Here is a 22,204-nt window from a genome sequence, read left to right on the forward strand (position 1 = left end):
ACATTGCCGGATAGTTGAATAATAGTTGAACAATACTCTTATACAGAGGAGGCAGTTGTAAATGCAATTGAGGACAATCACTGATTGAAGAAAAATATTCTTTTGCGCATGGTTTGTGCGACCCTGAGATTTCACAAACGTCAAAGTAAATATTCACTCCACCATACCACTGCTTATACACTGTTGTCTTCAGTGCTACCAATTGACTGGATTTGTCTCGAAGATTTATCATCTTTCTCGCAGTGAAAAGGTAACAATATTGCTATACATACTTCGCAAATGTTTAACTTGTTCATACATATACATACACAGAATTTCAGGTTCAGTCTTGTTTAAAAGTGATGTGTCAAAACACAGTGCACGACAGGGCGATCATGAACAACGAAGTAAGCCTACTCTGCTTTTCAATTCGGTGCCACAACTCAGTGTGTGAGACGGACACATTGCTTGCACGGAACAAACGTCTAGCTTTGGTAACACGACACATTTCAAAGTAAGTGCGACTTATTGATTAATAACAGTAAAACAACATAGACAGAATTCCAGGTTCAGTCTTGTTTAAAAGTGATGTGTCACCAGCACTGCGTAGGCTGGTTTACCAACACTTGTTCAATTCTAAGTTCTGGGACTGAGAATTGAACAAGAGATTACACATGATCAATGATGTAACTATTTTTACAAATTCAGTTTAGAGTTGAAATGTTGAGGTTTTCTCAGCTGAAACTAAATAAAAAACACGTTTTCTTGTTTTTACCTTTCAACTGAAACTGTAAAAACAGCTATATTGTAGATAAAGTGTAATCAACTGATCAGCTATCTGTCTAGACAGAGCTGCCCATGCTGGTTAACTTTACCCAAACTAATCGTTTATATAGTACGTACAACTGCAATGTGTCCGTATTACTTATCGAGTTTGTCACCGAATTGAAACCCACTGCACATAACTGATTACCGGCACTAACAGAAGTCATATGACATGTAATCAAGGCCAAAATTCGAACTCCCCACTTTGGATTCGTATATCGCATGTTGGATTCGGATATCGCATTTATGACTCGTAAGTCGCATTTGCAACTTTCGAACTCCTATTTGGATTCGTATATCACATTTTGGAGTTGTAAATCGCATTATCAACTTTTGAACTCCCATTTTGGATTCGTATATCGCATTTTCATCTTTCATACCTAAATGTTTCGAACTCCCAAAATGATTTTGGATTGCTATATCGCATTTTCAACTTTCGAACTCCTATTTTCATCCGTATATCGCATTTTCAACTTTCGTACCCAGAATTTTCGAATTCCTACGTTTATCTTTGCGGTCTTCAGTGCAGTATGTGTGTAGGCATCCCTAAGTTGCTTCATTGTAGTTAGCCACGTTTTTGCTTTTCGGCCATTCTACGTCAGAACGCGTCATAGATTACATCACATGACGTTATCGGATTTCTCAGGTTATTCCTGTGTGATGCACTAGAGGGTCCATGAAAATGTAAACCAGCGCAGTGCCGCTTTTATCCCCTGCCAGATCAGTGCCGCTTTTACCCTTATCCCAACACATGCTTCCCCGGGATTAGAATAGTAGCTGCCGATCCGGTTATGTAGCAGATTTCGACACTCGTCACAAAATCAAAGCGATTGTTACTAATGTGTAATACAAAGGTACACAATGTTGAATTTCTACTTTGTATTAAAATATGTTTTTTCAGAATTGATAAAAGGTTTAAATCACATGAAAGTGTGCCCTTTCAAGAGGCCATGATGCCTATTGATTCTGTGATTGATTGATTTTCAACGTTCCAACCCAATAATATGCCATAATATGCCTGAACCTAAGAGAAATCTAAGCAGCAAGTTAATTTATTTGAATTTTTAAGAGAAAAAAACGCAAAAGATTCGGGCACTTTGGGAAATTCGTGCGCTCCGACGGCACTGTTAATTTTAGGGCCCAAGAGCGCCCGCACATGGTCATTAGTGTAACGAAATCCTGTATAGGAATTGAAAAGTTTTCCGAGGGCTCAAGACGTTATGTACATCATAGTTAAAGTACACCTCCCTAGGTTGCTGGTGGTAAATAGGAAACACTACCCATATCCGAAAATCTTCACTACCTATCTCTTGATTTGATTTTCCAGTCATAAATGTGATAAAGGTAGAATGCACCACAGAGACAGATATTCGAACTCTAAATATTCCACAATACCCTGATCTACCACAAGAGTGAACTGATTTTGAAGCTATGCTGTAAATGCCATAGTTAGACGGACCAAATACTGTGGTATTAATATCTCTTGGATCAGAGCCCGCAGCTTGACGCAAATAGCTCGCTCCATTACGCTTCAAGGGGCTTTGTACGAACAAACAATAACTTCGTTTTTTATCCAGAAGCATTTGTGATGTCCTCAAAATCATGAATGGAAATTTCGAAAAGGGAAACAATCCATCTTTTGGTCAACCATGACATCAACACCCCAGGGGTAGATAATTGAACAATGTCCTCCATAACAATGAATGCACTCGTCTCTTCCAAATTGTCGGCAGAAAGTGTTTTTCATGCTCCAAGGCTCTTTCACGTGACCTTAGATTAGATTACGCCAATGCTACATTGTCTACGCTCTTCGCATCACAATATGACTGTAAAATATGTAAAATCATATTTCAAACGTTCATATATAGAGAGATGGTGTACATTTCTACACAATTTTAAGAATTTTGGATCCTATTCAAAAACATTAATGTACAGAAAATACTCAATCAGAATCGTCTTTTATAAATCGAGCGCAAAACAGTGTTCAGAAAACTTCAATATGGTTTGAAACTTTATATCAGAAATAGGTGATTATACTAAATCACAGTAGCCATTTTCAAGATGTAAACAAGGAGGAACTTCTTATCGATTTTTAGACAAAATTTACTTACTCCATGACATCATGATACATGTATATAGATTTTGAGATTTTGAGCACTGAAAATGTCTCTTTGGCATCGTTTTCAGGTTCAAGGGCAAGAGATAGCCTCTTTAACTGATAAGAATTCTCTGACGAATACTGGCCTAGAAACCCCCTATAACTTACAAGTGAAAGCCTACATAATCGGCAACCCAGCTGGGGTCATTTCGTTGTCATTCTATACAGAAGGATCATATGATTTTCAGAAATCCGTTGTCAGTACTTTCTTTGACAACTTTAATTGCGATATTTCCGACCGAAATTGCACATTCTCAAACAGTGTATCTGCGATTTCTATTTAATTTTGTGTTAAAGTTAAAGGAAATTAAATTTATTTTTTCAGACATACATTTTAATTGCTCAAAAATAGATATTCTGTTATTAAAAATATTGAAAAATCTTTCAGGTAGTCGCATACAGATGCATTTTAACTGGCCGTAATTTAAAATAAAAGATAAGAGTATCGCTGTCTCATTTTTTTCATAATTCTCATCTGGATGAGAAGGGTCACTATGCCACGAATATGTTGTGATGATGTGGATTCTAATATTACAATACAACACAAGGCACCGTGGTCTATTTTGGAAATAAATATGACAACATAATCGCTTTGTAAATGTCAAACTCACCATTTTACGAAAGAGTAGATCATAAAATATAGATCAGGAATAAATCAAACGTTTATCAAATTTATTAATCAAATATGAAAGACGTAAAAAACGGCACTGCACCGGAAACACTTGCACGAGTTAAACGACACACTCACCACACATTACGATAGCATTTAACAGTGACGAACATCCAGCAAGACTCTCACACCTATATGACACACATGTCCTCATCTGTCAGGCTCGTCAAGGACGTGTAGCAGCCTGGACAAACTGCCGCTAACGTGGTCACCAACAAATTCGACATCGTCCGTGTCAAAATAACTGCGGGGTTACCTCGTGTTTGGGACTCCCTCACAAAGTGATGAATAATTTCATGTTAAATGACATTTTCGAATTTTGCAAACCGCAATTGACCATTCGTAAGCGCGTTTTTTTGCTTCTTTCGCTAGCTTGTATTCTAGGGGACCTCTGCGAGTTAGTAAAAAATGAGAGTTCGAAAGATGAAAATGCGATACACGAATCCAAAATGTTGTGTACGAATCCATAATGTTGAGTTCGAAAGTTGAAAATGGGAATTAGTACGAATCCAAAAATGTTGAGTACGAATCAAAAACGTTGAGTTCGAAAATTGAAAGTGGGGATTACGAATCCAAAATGTTGATTACGAATCCAAAATGTTTAGTTCGAATTTTGGCCGTTATTACGCGCCTAGTCACTTAAGAAAAATAAGCATCAGGTTTCGGAGAAGTAATTTACTTTGCGAAAAACACTGCATCTCACGGGTAAGCATAGTGTATAAAAATATTAGCAAGAAATAAAAGATCCATAGTCCAAGCTAACCCTTTTGAAAAGTTAGGAGATTTCAGACAATTTTTAACTACTCTTTCAGTGAGGATGTTTTGAAATTACCAGCTGTTACCAGCTGTTACCAGCTGTTGCAAAAATAGTAATATGAATATTTTATTAATTTACGATTTGTGTTGGGATGTTTTCAACAGTTCAGTCATTTCAGAAAGACATTTTGTTTGTCTAACTACCGTCCATGAAGTGACTGTGATCTAACATTGTCCGTGGTGTATATTTATCATTATTCAGAGACTAAACAGTTCTGGCATCCCGCCAACCATGAAGACCCTGCTTGTCACACTTATTATTCTGCTGATCGCATCCGAGTTCGTTGTACACGATGCGTATGCCTTTTGGTCACGCGGCGGAGGCGGCCATGGCCTTGGCGGCGGAGGCGGAATACATTTTTATAGAGTATGGGTTTTCTATATCATTGTGTGAATGAAATCCATGCACGCAAATCATCTATAATAGACACTGAGAATACAACAACACAAGGAATTATATTCCATTTTCTTTGTAACTTTTTATCATTTCACCATATATCTGATTAAAATACGAATTATATGAGACTTAAGTTTGTTTTCCACTTTTGTGAATGTTAAAATGTTTACAGTTCTCACCGTCTTGATTTGTAGAAATCTTGCCATTGGACATTACTTTAGGAAACCGAACTGCTTTTTATATTCCAGCCTCCTTTGAGACGATCCATTAAATGGAAAAGAGAAGGTAGTCCATAACCCGACAATGGACAGTTTTGTCAATGGTCACACAGCCCTGCCGACCGGACCTGAAGATATAGATTGTTTTAGAATTACTTTATGGCTTACACGGAATAAGTTTACATTTAGACGCTGTTATAACTCGAATTGCTCTTTCAAATTACAATTGGAAAAGATTAGATAGTCCACAGCGACAATGAACAGCGTTTTCGGTGATACACAACCCCATCGACCGGAAGTGAAGTTGGACTGTTTCATAATATACTCGGTCATGGGAGCGTTGTCGATGACTTACATTAGATTTTGTACTTGCATCAGTTTCTCACGCATTGTTCACGAATGATTGAAGACAGCATCCACCGAAAAAAGGGCAACGTCAGGAGAATAATCTTATCAACCATTACCGTGATCGTATAAACAAAGCCGCAAAATCAAATTTCAACATGTGTATTCTACTGTAAACGATCGAAGGAAACCCTTGGACTAATTATTGCATTGTTTTTCAAAAGAAGATATCTTTTTCCTAATTGCAATGATACAATGCTGATATACATATAAGATTGTGACGCTTTTCAGTTTATAACTGACATGCTGATTTTTCATTTTTAATTGTTCAGAGCATGATATTAAAAAAAGGAAGCATAAGGAGTGACAGTGCAGAGTCCCTTTATTTCTGTAAGTTTGAAGTGATAATGACATTGCTTTCATGAAAAAGTTATCACTATCAGCGTAAAAAAACAATTTATCAGGGGTTGACAGGAAGTGGGAGATTTCTGACTTAAAGGTATACAGTCACCTGTAATCTAAACGTGCCCATATATGGTTAAAAGGGGAGTTCCTTGGTATTCAAAATGCCCATGCAAGGGTGCTTTTTTAAAAAAACGGCCACCCGCTTAATATCTGTGATTGGTTAGATTTTCTCTTTCCATTGTAACTGTGGCAAAATTGGAACAGGTGACAGTATACCTTTAATAAGGTCATTATTCCATTGTGAATTGTCGGTTTTGTAGTTCCCGCCCAATATGGCCACGATTCATGCAGCAGCTCTGAAGTTATCAAGAAGTCCTGAAATTTCTAAAAAGTATACCACATTCAAGATCTTGACAATTTAAAAACATATTTAGACATCTCTTCCAAATGCAAAAATAAAACCTGCCTACCTAAGTAAATGAGCGTCAGTTTTCGGAAGAGTAATTTTACTTTGTGAAAAACACTGCATCTACTCGAGTCTCACGAGTAAGCATAGTGTAAAAAATATTGCAAGAAATATAGATCCATAGCCAAAGCTAACCCTTTGGAAATTTAGGAGATTACAGACGATGTTTTTAACTACTCTGGCAGTGAGGATGTTTTGAAAGTACCTGCTGTTGCAAAAAGTCGCAATATGAATATTTTATTACTTTACGATCTATGATGGAGTTTTCAAAAGTTCCATCATTACGAACGACAATTTGTTTGTCCAACCACCGTACATGAAGTGACTGTGATCTAACATTGTCCCAGGTGTATATTTAACATTATTCAGAGACCAAACTGTCCTTGCACCCCGCCAACCATGAAGACTTTGATTGTCACACTCATCAGGGAGCCTTTTCTAATGACAGGGGTGGGAGGGAGGGTCACTTTTATAAAATAATCCAAGGGGGAGGATCACTTTTTATAAACGTATCTTTTGGGAAGGGTCACTTTAAATAGAAGCTGCTTTTACTGCCAAACCTTAAATTGTCCATGCGATATTTCCTGAATAGGAAATCACCGAAGAAATACACTGAATCTTTAAAGTACATACACATTATCAACAAGGTTCACAAGCAAAGAAGATGGGGTGGTATCATACATTAAACACCTGGAACAATAAACCTGATGACAGACAAGAGACAAAAACATATGGGACAGGTGGCAAAGGGTACATCAGTTATCAAACGTCTATAAATGCACAGGTGTTTCTAGTTTTATATTGGAAAAAAATGTTCATAGTTCTATCATAGACTACAATGTACAATGAATCAACATTTCGGTTAAATTCCAAATGAAATTCCAAAATTAAAGTTTTTGCACACACATGCACTTGTCTAATTAAGAAAATTAATATCAATAATCAAGCCTACATACATACACAGATTTTTCTAGTTTTGTATTGAAAAAATATTCATAGTTTCCTCATAGACTACCATGTATAGCGAATCAACATTTTGGTGAAATTCCAAAATGAAATTTCTTTCACCACATGGACTAACGATGGAAGCAGCCAATAGCCTTGTATGCTAAACTTCATGCACTGCATTACTCATGCACTGCATTACACGTTGTAACATCAAGTTTGCAGAATGCATTGACAAGAGAGAGAAGAACAATAATATAAATAAAAGCTGTAATCTTTTAACTAGTCCTTTCTTCCTTTTGGAGTATTATGAAAATTTCGTTAAAAATAAATGATGGGACTGACTCTTCTTCGTCCACTAAAACAAAGTTTTGTATAGGGTTGCTGTTGGTTACGCTGTACAGGCCCAAGAGACTTTACACGTAGATCGCTTCGTCGATCATGGCGTACTTGGTGCGCCAAGCATAGACGCAGGGTCCAAGTTGTTTGTTTTGTTGTTTGTTTGTTTTGTTTACGTATGAAGACATACACAGAGTGAATAACAACATGTTTGTTTGAAACAAACGCGATAAATAAAACGTAAAATGAAAGCCAGAACAGCACGTACACTGCCCGACACGCCCTAAGTGTATGTCACGAGTGCTGGGCTCTTAGCTACGCCACCACCTGCTCTGCTTAAACTAAACCTTTGACACAGTTAACGCCCTCATAGTTGAACTGGAATCAGGTCAATTTATAGTTAAAATGACTCCTTTCAACTAATTACGGCTCAAAAGTGTGACGAAAGGCTCGATTGATAGCGTGTTACCGGCTATGTGCTGGGAGGCCTACAGCCGTTGACTCACAGCCCTGCTAGGCAGAACTAATGGTAAAATTAACTGCATGACTTTGATCAACTACAAAAAGCTTCCTTTAGCAAAAATTTAAAACTAGAAAAAATGACAAACAGTAGTGCAAGCGGTTGTAAACTCCAGGAAATGAGCTCACAAAATAGTAGCACAGAAATGTAATACGAGGTGAAGGTGACAGAAATTCTTGAAATGGTATGCAGATGTTGAGTTCAAAATATATTCCAAAAGACATGATTAAAAGTTTGTTATCAGAAACAAATATATTCCACCACCTTACATTGTCTTAGTTATTAGTTGATTGATCTAATGTTGATAAACCAATTACTAGTAATCACATTCGTATATATTACTGCCACATAATAATAAACGTGTTCACTTCCCTTTGTCACAAACATGCTATCTAGCCCGTTTCTGAGATAACAAGAGCAATTGCAAAAATAATTTTTTTTAATACTTTGTTGTTGATGTATCACATAAAGTTCTGAGGTTACTTCATATTTGTCATAATTCAATACACTGTAGGCGTAAGAAAGAAAATTGTGTCTTTCTGTTAACAGGCCCTTAGGGAACTTTTGTTTCTCTTTTTTTTAATTTCAATTTAACCTATCACAAAAATACCAAAATTCAGTAACATCATGTCCGGACCTCGGCCTAAAAGTAATCTACGATGTCAACAGAAGTATGGTGAACTTCCTTGACATAACTCTAAACTTGAGCAACGGCCAACACTACTCGTTCAGAAACCCAACGACAACACGGTATGTGTCAATAAGAAATCAAACTATCATCTCTATAATTAAACACATCCCCGATACAGTTAGAAAGCCCATCTCGATATCCAAGAGATAAAGGCCTGTTCCACAAGGCATGCAGCGATATTTACAGTGAGGTACTTAAGGCCAGTGGATGCAGTGACCAGTTAATCTCTGAAATTTTGGGTGTAATAATTGCAAATTTGGTTAAAAAATAAATAATTCCATTTGGTCTCATATTTTTCTTTTAGTCTTTACTGTTCAATGTTATACTTATGTATCATTTTATAACAAGAATGTGAAAATTTAGAAAATCAAGCATGGTGACCCCATCATTTTTCTTTAATATTTGATTATTCTCATATGCCAGAATTCAAAAATTTCTATGTGTTCTTCCATGTGTTGCTCTCTGGCCTGATCTTGTGTACAAGTATGTTTCACTGTCATGAGCATCATTTGACCCAAACTCTTCTTCAACTACCATGTACATCAGAGTCAGAGCTATCTCTGTCACTGTTCAGGTATGCAGTGACATTGACACTGCAGTAGCAGAGCATTAATGATAGTGACACTACCCGTAGGCAGTAGCTGTATTAACTTTGATAATTTTGGCAATATTTTTGTTCAGTTTTACAACTGCGTTCTTGTTCTACTCCCTACAGCATGTTGAATTGTCCAGTATTCAGCTTGCTATCACAGCCTATGTATGTCTACCACGTATTTGTATCACTGACAACTGACTGTCAGTCTGTACTCCAATTAAATTATTACCAATACATATTTGCATTTATATATACAGGCTTTGTCGACAAACTAAATATTGTGTGTTTGAGCATGCTGTAAGGAGATAGCAAGAAACTGTAGTTGTTATGTTGCATAGAAATATTGCAGAAATTATTAACAGTTGCAGCTTCTGCCCTGTTACGAGGCTCAAGTTTGTTTTTTACGACAAATCACACGTTTAGATTTTTTCGAGATGAAAGTCATGAAATGTGACAAAATGGTTCTAGATTTTGTTAAATTATTACTAACAATTGAACATTTTGATGACATAAAAAATGGTATTCATTTTTCATTGATTACCTACAAAAACTTGGAATTCGAAAATGTAAAACTCAAAAGGGAACCAAAAATTTTCAAGTCCCCACTACAGGTAGAGCAAAATTTTCACGTCCCCCTCCACTACCCCCAAAATTTTCGAATCCCCCCTGAAATCCTCCAGCCCCACTAACCGTTTTTTGTAAACGCAGCCTTATAGCATAGTATTGGCGAACGAATCGCATACCGTCTGTGTACGTGTGTGTGTGTGTGTGTGTGTGTGTGTGTGTGTGTGTGTGTGTGTGTGTGTGTGTGTGTGTATTTCTGTTTCTGTTCAGATCGTGATCAGATATACCGATCGAGCGCGACTGTCAAGTTGGCTTCCCGGAAGTATCCAAGCCCTTGTCGACTTGCGACTGTCTTCCACGTTTAAAATAGTAAAAACGTCTTCATCGAAAAAGTTTGATATTCTTTTCCCTCGGCCATGTATGGCAATGAGTAATCGGACCTTTTTCGTTCTCTTTTCCTACTTTTGACTAATTTTTCGGCGATTTGGTTCTGCGCGCTTCTTTGCACGAACCTGGCAACAACAAAAACTTGCAATTTCAATATCGCTCAAAACTTACAGGCACACATGCAAACGACATAATGCTTGATCCTTCAGTCGTGGAGTTCAAAGGGGTATTCGATATCTACCGCGTTTTTATGCAGAATCTGAAGTCGAGAGGGTCTGTCGGGTGCTGCTATGCGCCGTTGTATGTTCTTGACGCATGTTGACGTGTAGGCCGTATAACAGGCGCATGTCACCGCGCTGTCACGGCTGTCGAATTTGGTACATATATTTACAACGACAGCACGATGGCAAACATCTGTGACACTGCTTACGGAGAGCGAGAAACAAGAACATCAGCATAACTGAAAAGCAAGCCGAAACACCATGCACCATCTACTTAGGTCGCCTTCAGTAATTACATGGGGGTGGGTGGGGGAATTGGGGGGAGGGTCACTCTTTAGAAAATAGCTCAAGGGGGAGGGTCACTTTTTATAAACCTATCTTGGGGGGGGGAGGGTCATTTTTGACAGAAGCTGATTTTATGGCCAAAACTTTGATTGTCCGTGTGATATTTCCTAAATAGGAAATCACCAACAAAATACCTACACATTATCCACAAGTTTCACAAGCAAAGAAGATGCAGTGGTATCCTACATTAAACACCTTGAACAGTTAAAACTGATAAAAGACAAGCGACAAAAACATATGCAACAGGTAGAAAAGTGTATATCAATTATCAAATGTACATAAATGCAAAGATATTGTCAGTTTTATACTGGAAAAAATTGTGCATATTTCTCTCATAGACTACCATGTACAGTAAATCAACTTTTCAGTGAAATTCCAAAATCAAATTTCTTGCACAACCATGGACTTATAACCACTCCAGTTTAATCAAAAACATTAATATAAATAATCAAGCGCACATACATGCACAGATTTACCTAGTTTTGTATTGGAAAAAATATTCATAGTTTCATCATAGACCGCCATGCATAGTGAATCAACATTTCGGTGAAATTCCAAAATCAAATTTCTTGCACAACCATGGACTTGTAACCACTCTAGTCTAGAGCAATAATGTAAATAATCAAGCATACATAAATGCCTAGATTTATCTAATGTTGTACTGAAAAAAAAAATTATTCATAGTTTCATCATAGACCGTCATTCATACTGAATGGACATTTTGGTGAAATTCCAAAATCAAATTTCTTGCACACCATGGACTTGTGTAACCCCGGTTACGATTGTAAGTCATGTGATTTGATCTGCTGCCTGTTGTTTGAGTGTGATGACACATATGTGGAATTTCATTGATAGCGTCTTCGCCCACAATGCATTGCAATGCTATACTGATTTTCACGGCTGGAAGACAGTACTTTGGTGTGGACGTACGTTTAGGAATATTATTATCCGTTTTACTGCCAAGAAAAAGTTCCAAGACAACGTGGTTGGTCTTTTACATGACTGTGATTACAGGTATGTGTATTTGAACGCTTTGGTATTGAAAACAATGAACTTTTAAAAGTCTCAGAGTATGAGACACACCCCTCAAGTTAAACGTGGAAGGACCATGTGTTTCCCAATTACCGGTATATACCGTGGAAAAGTTTCTAAGTTGTTATTCTGTAGTTAGTTTGATTCTAGTAGTACTTTATGATAGTAGTGAAGTTATTATAACATGTTGAAATTTGAGTTTCTGATTTTGAAGGAAATTTTCTGTGATTCTTAGTTCTTTGTTTCATGGTATTTTTGTACAGTGTATTTGCTATCATGTTGACTTAGTCTCATCTTGAATGAGATAGTGTAAACAGAAGGAAACGCTTACATAACTGCCATTGGTCTTTTACATGACTGTGATTACAGAGGAGATCCAGTTAATGAGTTACTGATACACTGCGTGTGTTCCTATTGTGGCCGGATTGAGGAGCCAGCAAGGAGTGCCTGGATCGTATCAATCATCAACTCGACTCTTGCTACCAGGGTTGGAATAACCAAATCCCCAGGGAGGAGCGCCTGGAAGGACTCTGTGTGTGTAACGTAGTTTCCTATTGGATAGACTATCATCGTCATAGCAACACGACGGACATTGACCTACAACTTAAGGAGAAGCCATTGTACAGCCATATGAACAATAGCTAAGTGAATGAACCCTAGACAACAGCCATTTTAGAATTATCTGGAACTTTATTATGGTGGATGAACTTTAGATTTTGCGCCTGGAAATTATTTTCCAGTAATACTGCTATTGGTTTTAATCATTGTAGACCAGTGTTTTTTATTCTTTTATTATTATTATCATTAGTAGTAGAGATTTTAGCTGTAGTGAAATAAAAATTAATATAAACTGCAACGCAAATTGTACGATAATCATTCTTTCCTGGTTTGTTTATTGTGTGATATGAACCTTGGTCGGGTTCAATTGGCTGGCTACATTCAAGGTCAGTTTAATTACCCGGTTACAAAATTGGGGCTCGTCCGGGAGTTGGATATTGGATTGAATGAGTTATTTATCGTACAGTTAATGTTGCAGTAGTGTTTTTAACAGTTAAGAGTATAGATTACAAAAGACCAACCCCGTTGATATCAGTATTGCATTGCATTGTTTGTTGTTTTGTTGTTGACGAAAAATGGATGAGCTTGAGAGAAAAGCAGTTGAAGTATATGATAAGAATGGTATTGATCTTAGACATGGATTAGTTTTCTGGGTTTCCCATGCAACTATTAATGATGTGAGTGATTTATTGCAGTTTATTACCAGAGAATATAAAGATGCCGACTTAACAGAAATATTAAGATGTGAAGGGGGAATAGGTGTGCTCTGCCACTCAGCCACAAAGAGGGAATGGGCTGATTCTTGGCATATGAAAAGAGTGGAGCCGACACTAGTGTTGGGATGTTTACTCCTGTTGCCCCGTTTTTTTAAAACGCTAAGGTTCCCCCATTCGGTCAAAGTCAGAGAGGAGGCTTCCCTGCATATGGCCAGCAGCGATGGAGCATCTTACCGCTGGATGAGGGAGGGACCGGAACCTATAAAGGAGGATTTGGGTGATTGGCGGACGGCAATCAAGACCCCACCACCGTTGACCCCAGCACAATTGGCTGGATTTGACGGCTACGATGATGTACAGGACAGAGAACCAGCAGAATATGTTTCATTGCCTACCCCTCCCAGGAATAGTACGCCTTACCAGCCGAGAGAAAGACCCCCAAGCAGATCACCACCACCATGCCAAGCTGGTCCTGATGCTGCTTGGATGGATATGATGGAGAAACTTGTGACCAATCTGCAACCAAGGACTAATGAGTCTGGGTGGTATCGTAAACTGAGAGTTTTCTCCGGTAGGCTGCCAGTACCAGTAAATGAAGACGACTACGAAAGTTGGGCAGAGCAAGCAGAACAAATGATCAAAGAGTGGAATGTATCAGACGCAGAAAAGAAGAAACGTATCGCTGAAAGCTTAGCCGGACCTGCTATGAACACTATCAGGTCATTGACCCCAGCACCCAATTTGACAGTACGTGATTACCTTGATGCCCTTGAGGGTTCGTATGGCACAAGACTTACCCCTGCCGAGTCTTTGAAGGCATTTCAGTCGTGTTATCAGAAAGAAGAATGGTCACATTCTCAGTACTTGCAGGAATTACAGACTCTGTTGCGACGAGCAATACGACAAGGCAGTGTCAAAGAGTATGAGGCCGATTACCTTCGCCTGAAACAGTTCACCGATGGAGTGTTGTACAATGAAAGCCACTTGTCATCGCTGCAACTCGACACGAAGCTCAACCAACCGCCAGGTTACATCGAGTTAATGCAGATGGTAAGGAAGGAGGAAGCACGTCAAGAAGAGAAAGCTAAGAACAGAGCCCATAAGGGGACAACGCCGAGTGCCAGTACGAATTACACCGCTGTCTGTGATAGTTTGGAAGCAACCGCAACATCGGCACCAGTGGTAAAGCAATCATTGGATAAGTCGGATATACAGCAAGTAGTTCAGCAGGTAATGGATCAGATGATGAAAGGAAACGAAAACCAGTCACCCACACAGCCAGCCTCGAGTAACACCTGGTCGACGCCAACTAGTCAGCAACGACCACGTCAGCAAAATCGCAGGAAGAGAGAGCAGAACCAGTCCCAAGTATCGACACCAGCCTCCACCCCAACACCAGAAACGTCGACATCAGCAACGGAGTCGTTGAGTTCTAACCCAGCGGGATCTGATATGTTCAAGAAATTGAACTTTTGCTTTAATTGTGGTTTGGATGGACATACGGAGAAGAAATGTTTCAGAAAGGATAATCCAGACCTACAGCTGGTCAAGCAGAAGTTCGCAAGAGCATTTTTTGAGTCGAAGGGAAACTACCGGGGACACCCACAGTAGAGGGGCCAGTGGATGTCCAAGAAGAGTGTAGCCCCAGTAATATACACGAAGAAAGGAAAGACAAAATTGACAACATTGCACAAGTTAACGAACATTCCGTAGCCAACAAACCACTACCCGAAGGGCTGGTAGGCGATAGTATGACTACAGAAGTGTTCGTCGATGGAATCAGTTGCCAGTGTTTACTTGACAGTGGTTCCCAAGTCACCCTCATTTCGCGCTCGTTTTATGACCAACACCTGTCTCACTGCCCCCTCAAGCCAATTGAAGACTTGGCAGTACGTGGTGCGGTGATCAAGTGGTTCCATACTATGGGTATATAACAGTATGTATTCGGTTCCCCAAAGAAGTAGCTGGAGTGGAGGAGACTTGTGAAACACTTGCTTTAGTTACCCCAGACCATGACAAAAGTGGAGACGTACCAGTGATTTGCGGTACCAACACTAGTATATTTTGTAATATGGCCCATAGATGTAAAGAAATAGCGGGAAAGCATTACCTGAAGAAATAACAAATGGCAGCCCTCTTCACTGAAGCATACAAGAGGATAGATGCTTTTGACAAGTGTGGCCATGATGGACGGATCAGCCCTGTTAGGCTAGCAGGGAGGAGACCCGTTACTATACCGAGTGGAAAGACAATGCCATTGACATGTATAGGAAGAGGAATAATTGGATTGCCAGAAACTACCGTGTTGGTGGAAACCCCATCCCATCACCACACCCCAGGAGGATTGATAATAAAGAGCAGTGTCACCACCCTCCTGCCAGGAAGTACCCAACGAGTGAAAGTCATTGTGCATAATGATACCAGACATAACATAACCCTCATGCCAAGACGTGTTGTTGCGGACTTAGTCTTACCAGAATGGGTGCGGCCCATACAACCCAGTGAGCTTATGCCTGAACCAGAACAAAAGGGCTCTGAGGGGAATACTGAGTGCGGCAGTTACCAAACGAAAGTGACAGCACAGGACAGTGCTGACAAGACGGAAAATGAAGCGGACTTCATTGTTGACTTTGGTGACTCCCCGCTTAGTTATGAAGATAAGGTCAGAATCAATGAGAAGCTAAAGCAACGACGGCATGTGTTTTCGCAACACGATTGGGATGTAGGACATACGTCGGCCATTGAACATCGCATTCCCCTGAGTGACCCGACCCCTTTTCGAGAGAGGTCACGGAGAATTGCACCAGCGGACTTTTATGATACAAAGCGCCACATCCAGGAATTGTTAGATGCCGGTATAATAAAGGAGTCAAAGAGCCCATATGCTTCGCCTATTGTGCTTGTGAGAAAAAAATCGGGGGCGATACGTATGTGCGTTGACTATCGGACTCTAAACACGAGGACGATACCCGATCAGTATACGGTACCTAAGATACAGGAAGCACTCGATTGCCTAAACGGGTGTACATGGTTTCATGTGCTGGATTTGAAGTCGGGTTATTATCAGATTCCCATGGTGGAGGAAGACAAGGAGAAGACAGCTTTTATATGTCCCCTTGGTTTCTACCAGTTTGAACGGATGCCCCAGGGAATCACAGGAGCACCAGCCACTTTTCAGAGACTGATGGAGAAATGTATGAGTGACATGCACCTGATAGAACTATTGATATACTTGGATGACTTGATCATATTTGGCAGATCAGTTGACGAAGCAGAAGACAGGCTAATGAAAGCGCTGGACCGATTAGCTGAGTATGGTTTGAAATTATCACCTGAGAAATGTCAGCTTTTCCGGAGGACAGTCACCTATGTTGGACATAAAGTTGATGAAAATGGCGTGAGCCCTGACCCCAGCAAGATAGAAGCTTTGAAGAATTGGCCCACCCCAAAGAATATTAAAGAGCTAAAGACATTTCTTGGATTTACAGGATACTATCGACGCTTTGTAGAGAATTATGCCCAAATTGTCAAGCCAATGAACGACCTGACTGCTGGGTATATCCCTCCGAAGTTGAGAAAGAGGCTAGGGAAGTACAAGGACAATGATGGCGTACCATTCAGAAGTGCTACAGAACCATTCGGCGACAGATGGACGCTAGAGTGTCAAAAAGCCATGGACAAGATCATCGAACAACTGACAAATGCTCCAGTGTTAGCATTTGCGGACCTATCCCAACCATTTATACTGCATACAGATGCCAGTCTGGATGGCCTGGGTGGAGTACTGTACCAAGAACATGATGGCCTGCTTAAACCAATCGCCTTTGCCAGCCGAGGACTGACAAAAAGTGAAAAGAGATATCCAGTGCATAAGTTAGAGTTCCTCGCCTTGAAGTGGTGTGTCACAAGCAAGTTTCACAACTACCTGTATGGGACGAAGTTCAAAGTTGTTACTGACAACAACCCGCTGACTTACATCCTTACCACAGCAAAGTTAGATGCTACGGGACACAGGTGGTTAGCTGCCCTGGCGGCGTATGATTTCACACTACAGTATAGAAGTGGCAGAGCCAACATCGACGCTGATGCACTGTCTCGCCGTCCCAATGCCGACATGCCAGATGACCAAGAAACACTGGATATGGAAGAAAAGATCAGACGATTGAGAGAACGCGTCCTAGGAGTTGATAAACAATCAGATGAAATTATGACCAGAGAAGTGATAGGTGCCATTACCATGAGCCATGGTATCACAAGACCCACTACAGCCAAGGTATGTCAGCATAGTGTTCTGTCTTGCAATTGTGCCACCGAAGTTGACAATAACCAGCACCACAGTAAGATTGAATCCCCTGCACTTGCTGAAACAGTGGCCATCTCAGCAGCTGCATTGCCGAAACCGTATTACCAGCTACAGTACTATGGTGAAAACCCCCTGGAACCCCTGTCTCCATGGTAGCAAAAGAGAAGGATTGGTTTGCCTTGCAAAGAAATGATGAAGTGTTGAATGAAGTGATAGGCTACATTGAAGACGAAAGAAGAAAGTAGACTTGAAATCACTTCCTGATGAAGTCAAGATATTGCTCAGACAAAGAAACAGGTTGTTTCTATGGCACAGAGTATTGTTCCGCAAGACTAGAGATAACCATGGAAGGGAGACTAATCAGCTGGTATTACCGACCAAGTATAGGGCACAAGCCATGGAAGCCTTGCATGATGACATGGGTCACATGGGAGTCGACCGAACTTTCGATCTCCTCAGAGCAAGATTCTACTGGCCAAGAATGAGAGCAGATGTGGAAAGAAAGTGCCAGACTTGTAGTAGGTGCGTACAGAGAAAACAGTTGCCACGCCGCGCTGCTCCGATGATAAACATCTTCTCCAGCTGCCCAATGGAATTAGTCTGCATTGATTTTCTGACCATAGAACAGGACAGAAGTAACACACAGAATGTACTAGTGGTAACTGATCATTATACTAGATATGCTCAGGCGTACCCGACTAAAGATCAAGAAGCAAAGACGGTGGCAAAAGTCCTGTGGGAGAAGCTCTTTGTGCATTATGGACTACCAGCCCGTATCCATAGCGACCAGGGACGCAGCTTCGAGAACAGACTCATAAGAGAATTACTGAAAGTGGCCGGTATACGCAAGTCTCGAACTACCCCATATCACCCCAAGGGGATCCGCAGCCTGAGAGATTTAACCGTATGCTGCTGAACATGCTAGGAACGTTAAACACCAAGGAAAAGCAGCACTGGAGTCAGCATATCAGTTTCCTGGTGCATGCGTACAATTGTACCAGGAATGATGCCACTCAGTTCTCACCGTATTACCTCATGTTTGGAAGAGAAGCCAGACTACCCATTGATCTTTGTTTTGGTGTTAGCCCAGATGAATACACCAAGCATGATTACTTGCAGTACGTCGAAGACCTGAAAAGCAGACTGAAAGGAGCCTATGAATTAGCTGAAAATGAAGCAAAGAAGAAAGCACTCGCCAACAAGAGACGCTATGACAGCAAGGTGCGTGGTAGTGATCTGCTTGTGGGAGACAGAGTACTAATACGCAATGTCGGGTTGATAGGCAAACACAAACTGGCCGATCGCTGGAAACCTGATGTGCATGTTGTTGAGAAGAGATTGGACGACAACTTGCCCGTGTATGTGGTAAAACCCGAAACTGGAAATGGGGTAGAACGGACACTACATAGGAACATGCTACTTCCTATTGGCTATTTGTCCGCCTCAGAACCAGAAGAGGTTGAAATTGAAGAAAGAAGACCGGTTACCAGACAATCCGCCAGACAACAGACTGATAAGAAAGAGGACACAGACACTGATTCAGATATGGAGGAATTGTTTGCCAACCCGCCAATCCCCAAAGCATCACCCATAGTAACTGACGACAATGATATCAGCACCATAGAAACAGCAGCCGACCCTACTGATACAACAGATGTGCCTGATGAAAAAGAAACACACCAGAGTGAAGTGGAAATTAAGCCACAGCCACCCAAAAAAGGACAACAGAAACGACAGAATGCTGGACGGCCTGCTGATAAATTGACCTATGACCGAATGGGGGCACAAGCAAATTGTAAATTGCTAAGTTTGCTAAGTCCAACCACTCATGAAATACCTATACCAGGTACTGAGATGTTTCTTGTTTGCAAAGACGTGAAGTATGATTAGAGTGACTGACTGTTAAAAACAATAACAGTGGGTTGCATTGACAATGACCTTTGCATTTTTAAGTTTTATAATGTTTTAACTTCGAGTTGCATTATATCAATTACCAAAGTAACTTACACCCGGAGTGTGTAAGCATCTGAGGGGAATGTGTAACCCCGGTTACGATTGTAAGTCATGTGATTAGATCTGCTGCGTGTTGTTTGAGTGTGATGACACATGTGTGGAATTTCATTGATAGCGTCTTCGCCCACAATGCATTGCAATGCTCTACTGATTTTCACGGCTGGAAGACAGTACTTTGGTGTGGACGTACGTTTAGGAATTATTATCCGTTTTACTGCCAAGAAAAAATTCCAAGACAACGTGGTTGGTCTTTTACATGACTGTGATTACAGGTATGTGTATTTGAACGCTTTGGTATTGAAAACAATGAACTTTTAAAAGTCTCAAAGTGTGAGACACACCCCTCAAGTTAAAACGTGGAAGGACCATGTGTTTCCCAATTACCGGTATATACCGTGGAAAAGTTTCTAAGTTGTTATTCTGTAGTTAGTTTGATTCTAGTAGTACTTTATGATAGTAGTGAAGTTATTATAACATGTTGAAATTTGAGTTTCTGATTTTGAAGGAAATTTTCTGTGATTCTTAGTTCTTTGTTTCATGGTATTTTTGTACAGTGTATTTGCTATCATGTTGACTTAGTCTCATCCTGAATGAGATAGTGTAAACAGAAGGAAACGCTTACATAATTGCCATTGGTCTTTTACATGACTGTGATTACAGAGGAGATCCAGTTAATGAGTTACTGATACACTGCGTGTGTTCCTATTGTGGCCGGATTGAGGAGCCAGCAAGGAGTGCCTGGATCGTATCATCATCAACTCGACTCTTGCTACCAGGGTCGGAATAACCAAATCCCCAGGGAGGAGCGGCTGGAAGGACTCTGTGTGTGTAACGTAGTTTCCTATTGGATAGACTATCATCGTCATAGCAACACGACGGACATTGACCTACAACTTAAGGAGAAGCCATTGTACAGCCATATGAACAATAGCTAAGTGAATGAACCCTAGACAACAGCCATTTTAGAATTATCTGGAACTTTATTATGGTGGATGAACTTTAGATTTTGCGCCTGGAAATTATTTTCCAGTAATACTGCCATTGGTTTTAATCATTGTAGACCAGTGTTTTTATTCTTTTATTATTATTATCATTAGTAGTAGAGATTTTAGCTGTAGTGAAATAAACCTTAATATAAACTGCAACGCAAATTGTACGATAATCGTTCTTTCCTGGTTTGTTTATTGTGTGATATGAACCTTGGTCGGGTTTAATTATCTGGCTACATTCAAGGTCAGTTTAATTACCCGTTACACTTGTAACCAAGAACATCAATATCAATAATCAAGAGTATACACATGCAAAGATTTACCTATTTTTGTGTTGGAAAAAACTATTCATAGTTTCATCATAGACACCATGGATAGTGAACCAACTTTTAGATGAAATTCAGAAATCAATTTCTTGTACAAAAATGCACATTTTACTTCCCACTTCAAGCAAAGTACATTTAAATACATTAAATACATATAGTTGTAAAGTTTAGAAAATCTCTTTAATAGAGACTGCAAAGATAAATTAAAATTTGACCAACAACAGGAGATATTCGGCGACAAATATTATAGGCCGTGGGCTAGAGGGGGTCTACGTGCACCCCCACAGGATAACAAACCTGTATTTTTCAGAAGCCTTGGGATCCCTAGAATACGAAATGGAATTTTAACAGAAAAAATATGGGGACGCAATAGCTGTTATGGTCATGTTTTGAAGGGTACCGCAAAATCACCATTTTCCAACCCAAATGCATTTTCGTCAAATCTGTCTTCTTGTAAGTCATCTGCTGAGCTTATTTCTTAACATAACCTCACTTGTTTGATATCATTAGAAAGGTAATTTATTCTTCTTTAAGATGACATATTGTATTATGCAATATCTTCTACAGTTTTTGTGAAATATGACCAAAACTTACCCCATACCCAAAAATTTAACATTGCAAATTACAGTAAATCTCAAATTCTACCAATTTTTTAGCTTGGCACAATAAAAAATGCAATGCTTTGTATGAAATATGTTTTATTTGATACAGGGACATGTCAGAAATATGAAATAGACTTTTAACAGAAAAAATATTGGGACTCTACAGCTGTAATAGTCATATTTTGAAGGGTACCGCAAAATCACAGTGTTGCAGATTTGCATGCATTTTTGTTAAACCTGTCTTCTTTTAAGTCATCTGCTGAGCTTGTTTTTGAATATAACCTCACTTGTTAGGTATCATTAGAAAGATAATTTACTAATCTTTAAAATGACATATTGTAACATGCAATATGTAGTATAGTATTCATGATATATGACCAAAACTTACCCCAAAGTTTACGTTGAAAATTGCAGTCATAGCTAAAACCAAATTCTACAAATTCTTTAGCTAGACACAAAAAATCTGGCCGTTTTTGCTATTAAATCTGTTTTATTTGGTACAGGGACATGTAAGAAATATGAAATGGACTTTTAACAGAAAAATATTGGGACTCTACAGCTGTAACAGTCATATTTTGAAGGCTACCGCAAAATCACAGTGTTGCAGATTTGCATGCATTTTTGTTAAACTTGTCTTCATATAGGTCATCTGCTGAGCGTGATTTTGAATATAACCTCACTTGTTAGGTATCATTAGAAAGATAATTTACTAATCTTTAAAATGACATATTGTAACATGCAATACCTAGTATAGTTTTCATGAAATATGACCTAAACTT

At 39.5% G+C, this 22,204-nt stretch overlaps 1 protein-coding gene and 2 long non-coding RNA genes across 3 annotated transcripts; all 3 read left to right on the forward strand.

The window, feature by feature from the left end:
- Window positions 1–5,771, forward strand: LOC139141767 (uncharacterized). Its single transcript, XR_011554234.1, has 3 exons — window positions 1–250; window positions 4,651–4,815; window positions 5,094–5,771. It is a non-coding gene; the product is annotated as an uncharacterized lncRNA (long non-coding RNA).
- A 12,642-nt stretch (window positions 5,772–18,413) lies between these two features.
- On the forward strand, window positions 18,414–19,348 carry LOC139145805 (uncharacterized). The gene is made up of 2 exons (XM_070717192.1): window positions 18,414–19,243; window positions 19,342–19,348. Exons 1-2 carry the CDS (start codon window positions 18,414–18,416, stop codon window positions 19,346–19,348), a joined length of 837 nt encoding a protein of 278 aa, XP_070573293.1.
- A 27-nt stretch (window positions 19,349–19,375) lies between these two features.
- Window positions 19,376–20,653, forward strand: LOC139143554 (uncharacterized). The gene is made up of 2 exons (XR_011554635.1): window positions 19,376–19,780; window positions 20,169–20,653. It is a non-coding gene; the product is annotated as an uncharacterized lncRNA (long non-coding RNA).
- Window positions 20,654–22,204: the final 1,551 nt, after the last annotated feature.

This window comes from Ptychodera flava, chromosome 1 (genome assembly GCF_041260155.1).
Source record: "Ptychodera flava strain L36383 chromosome 1, AS_Pfla_20210202, whole genome shotgun sequence".
NCBI lineage: Eukaryota > Metazoa > Hemichordata > Enteropneusta > Ptychoderidae > Ptychodera > Ptychodera flava.

Bases quoted from the DNA above. Each gene is read 5' to 3' on its own strand.
- LOC139145805 (XM_070717192.1), top strand. From the start codon at position 18,414: ATGCTAGGAACGTTAAACACCAAGGAAAAGCAGCACTGGAGTCAGCAT.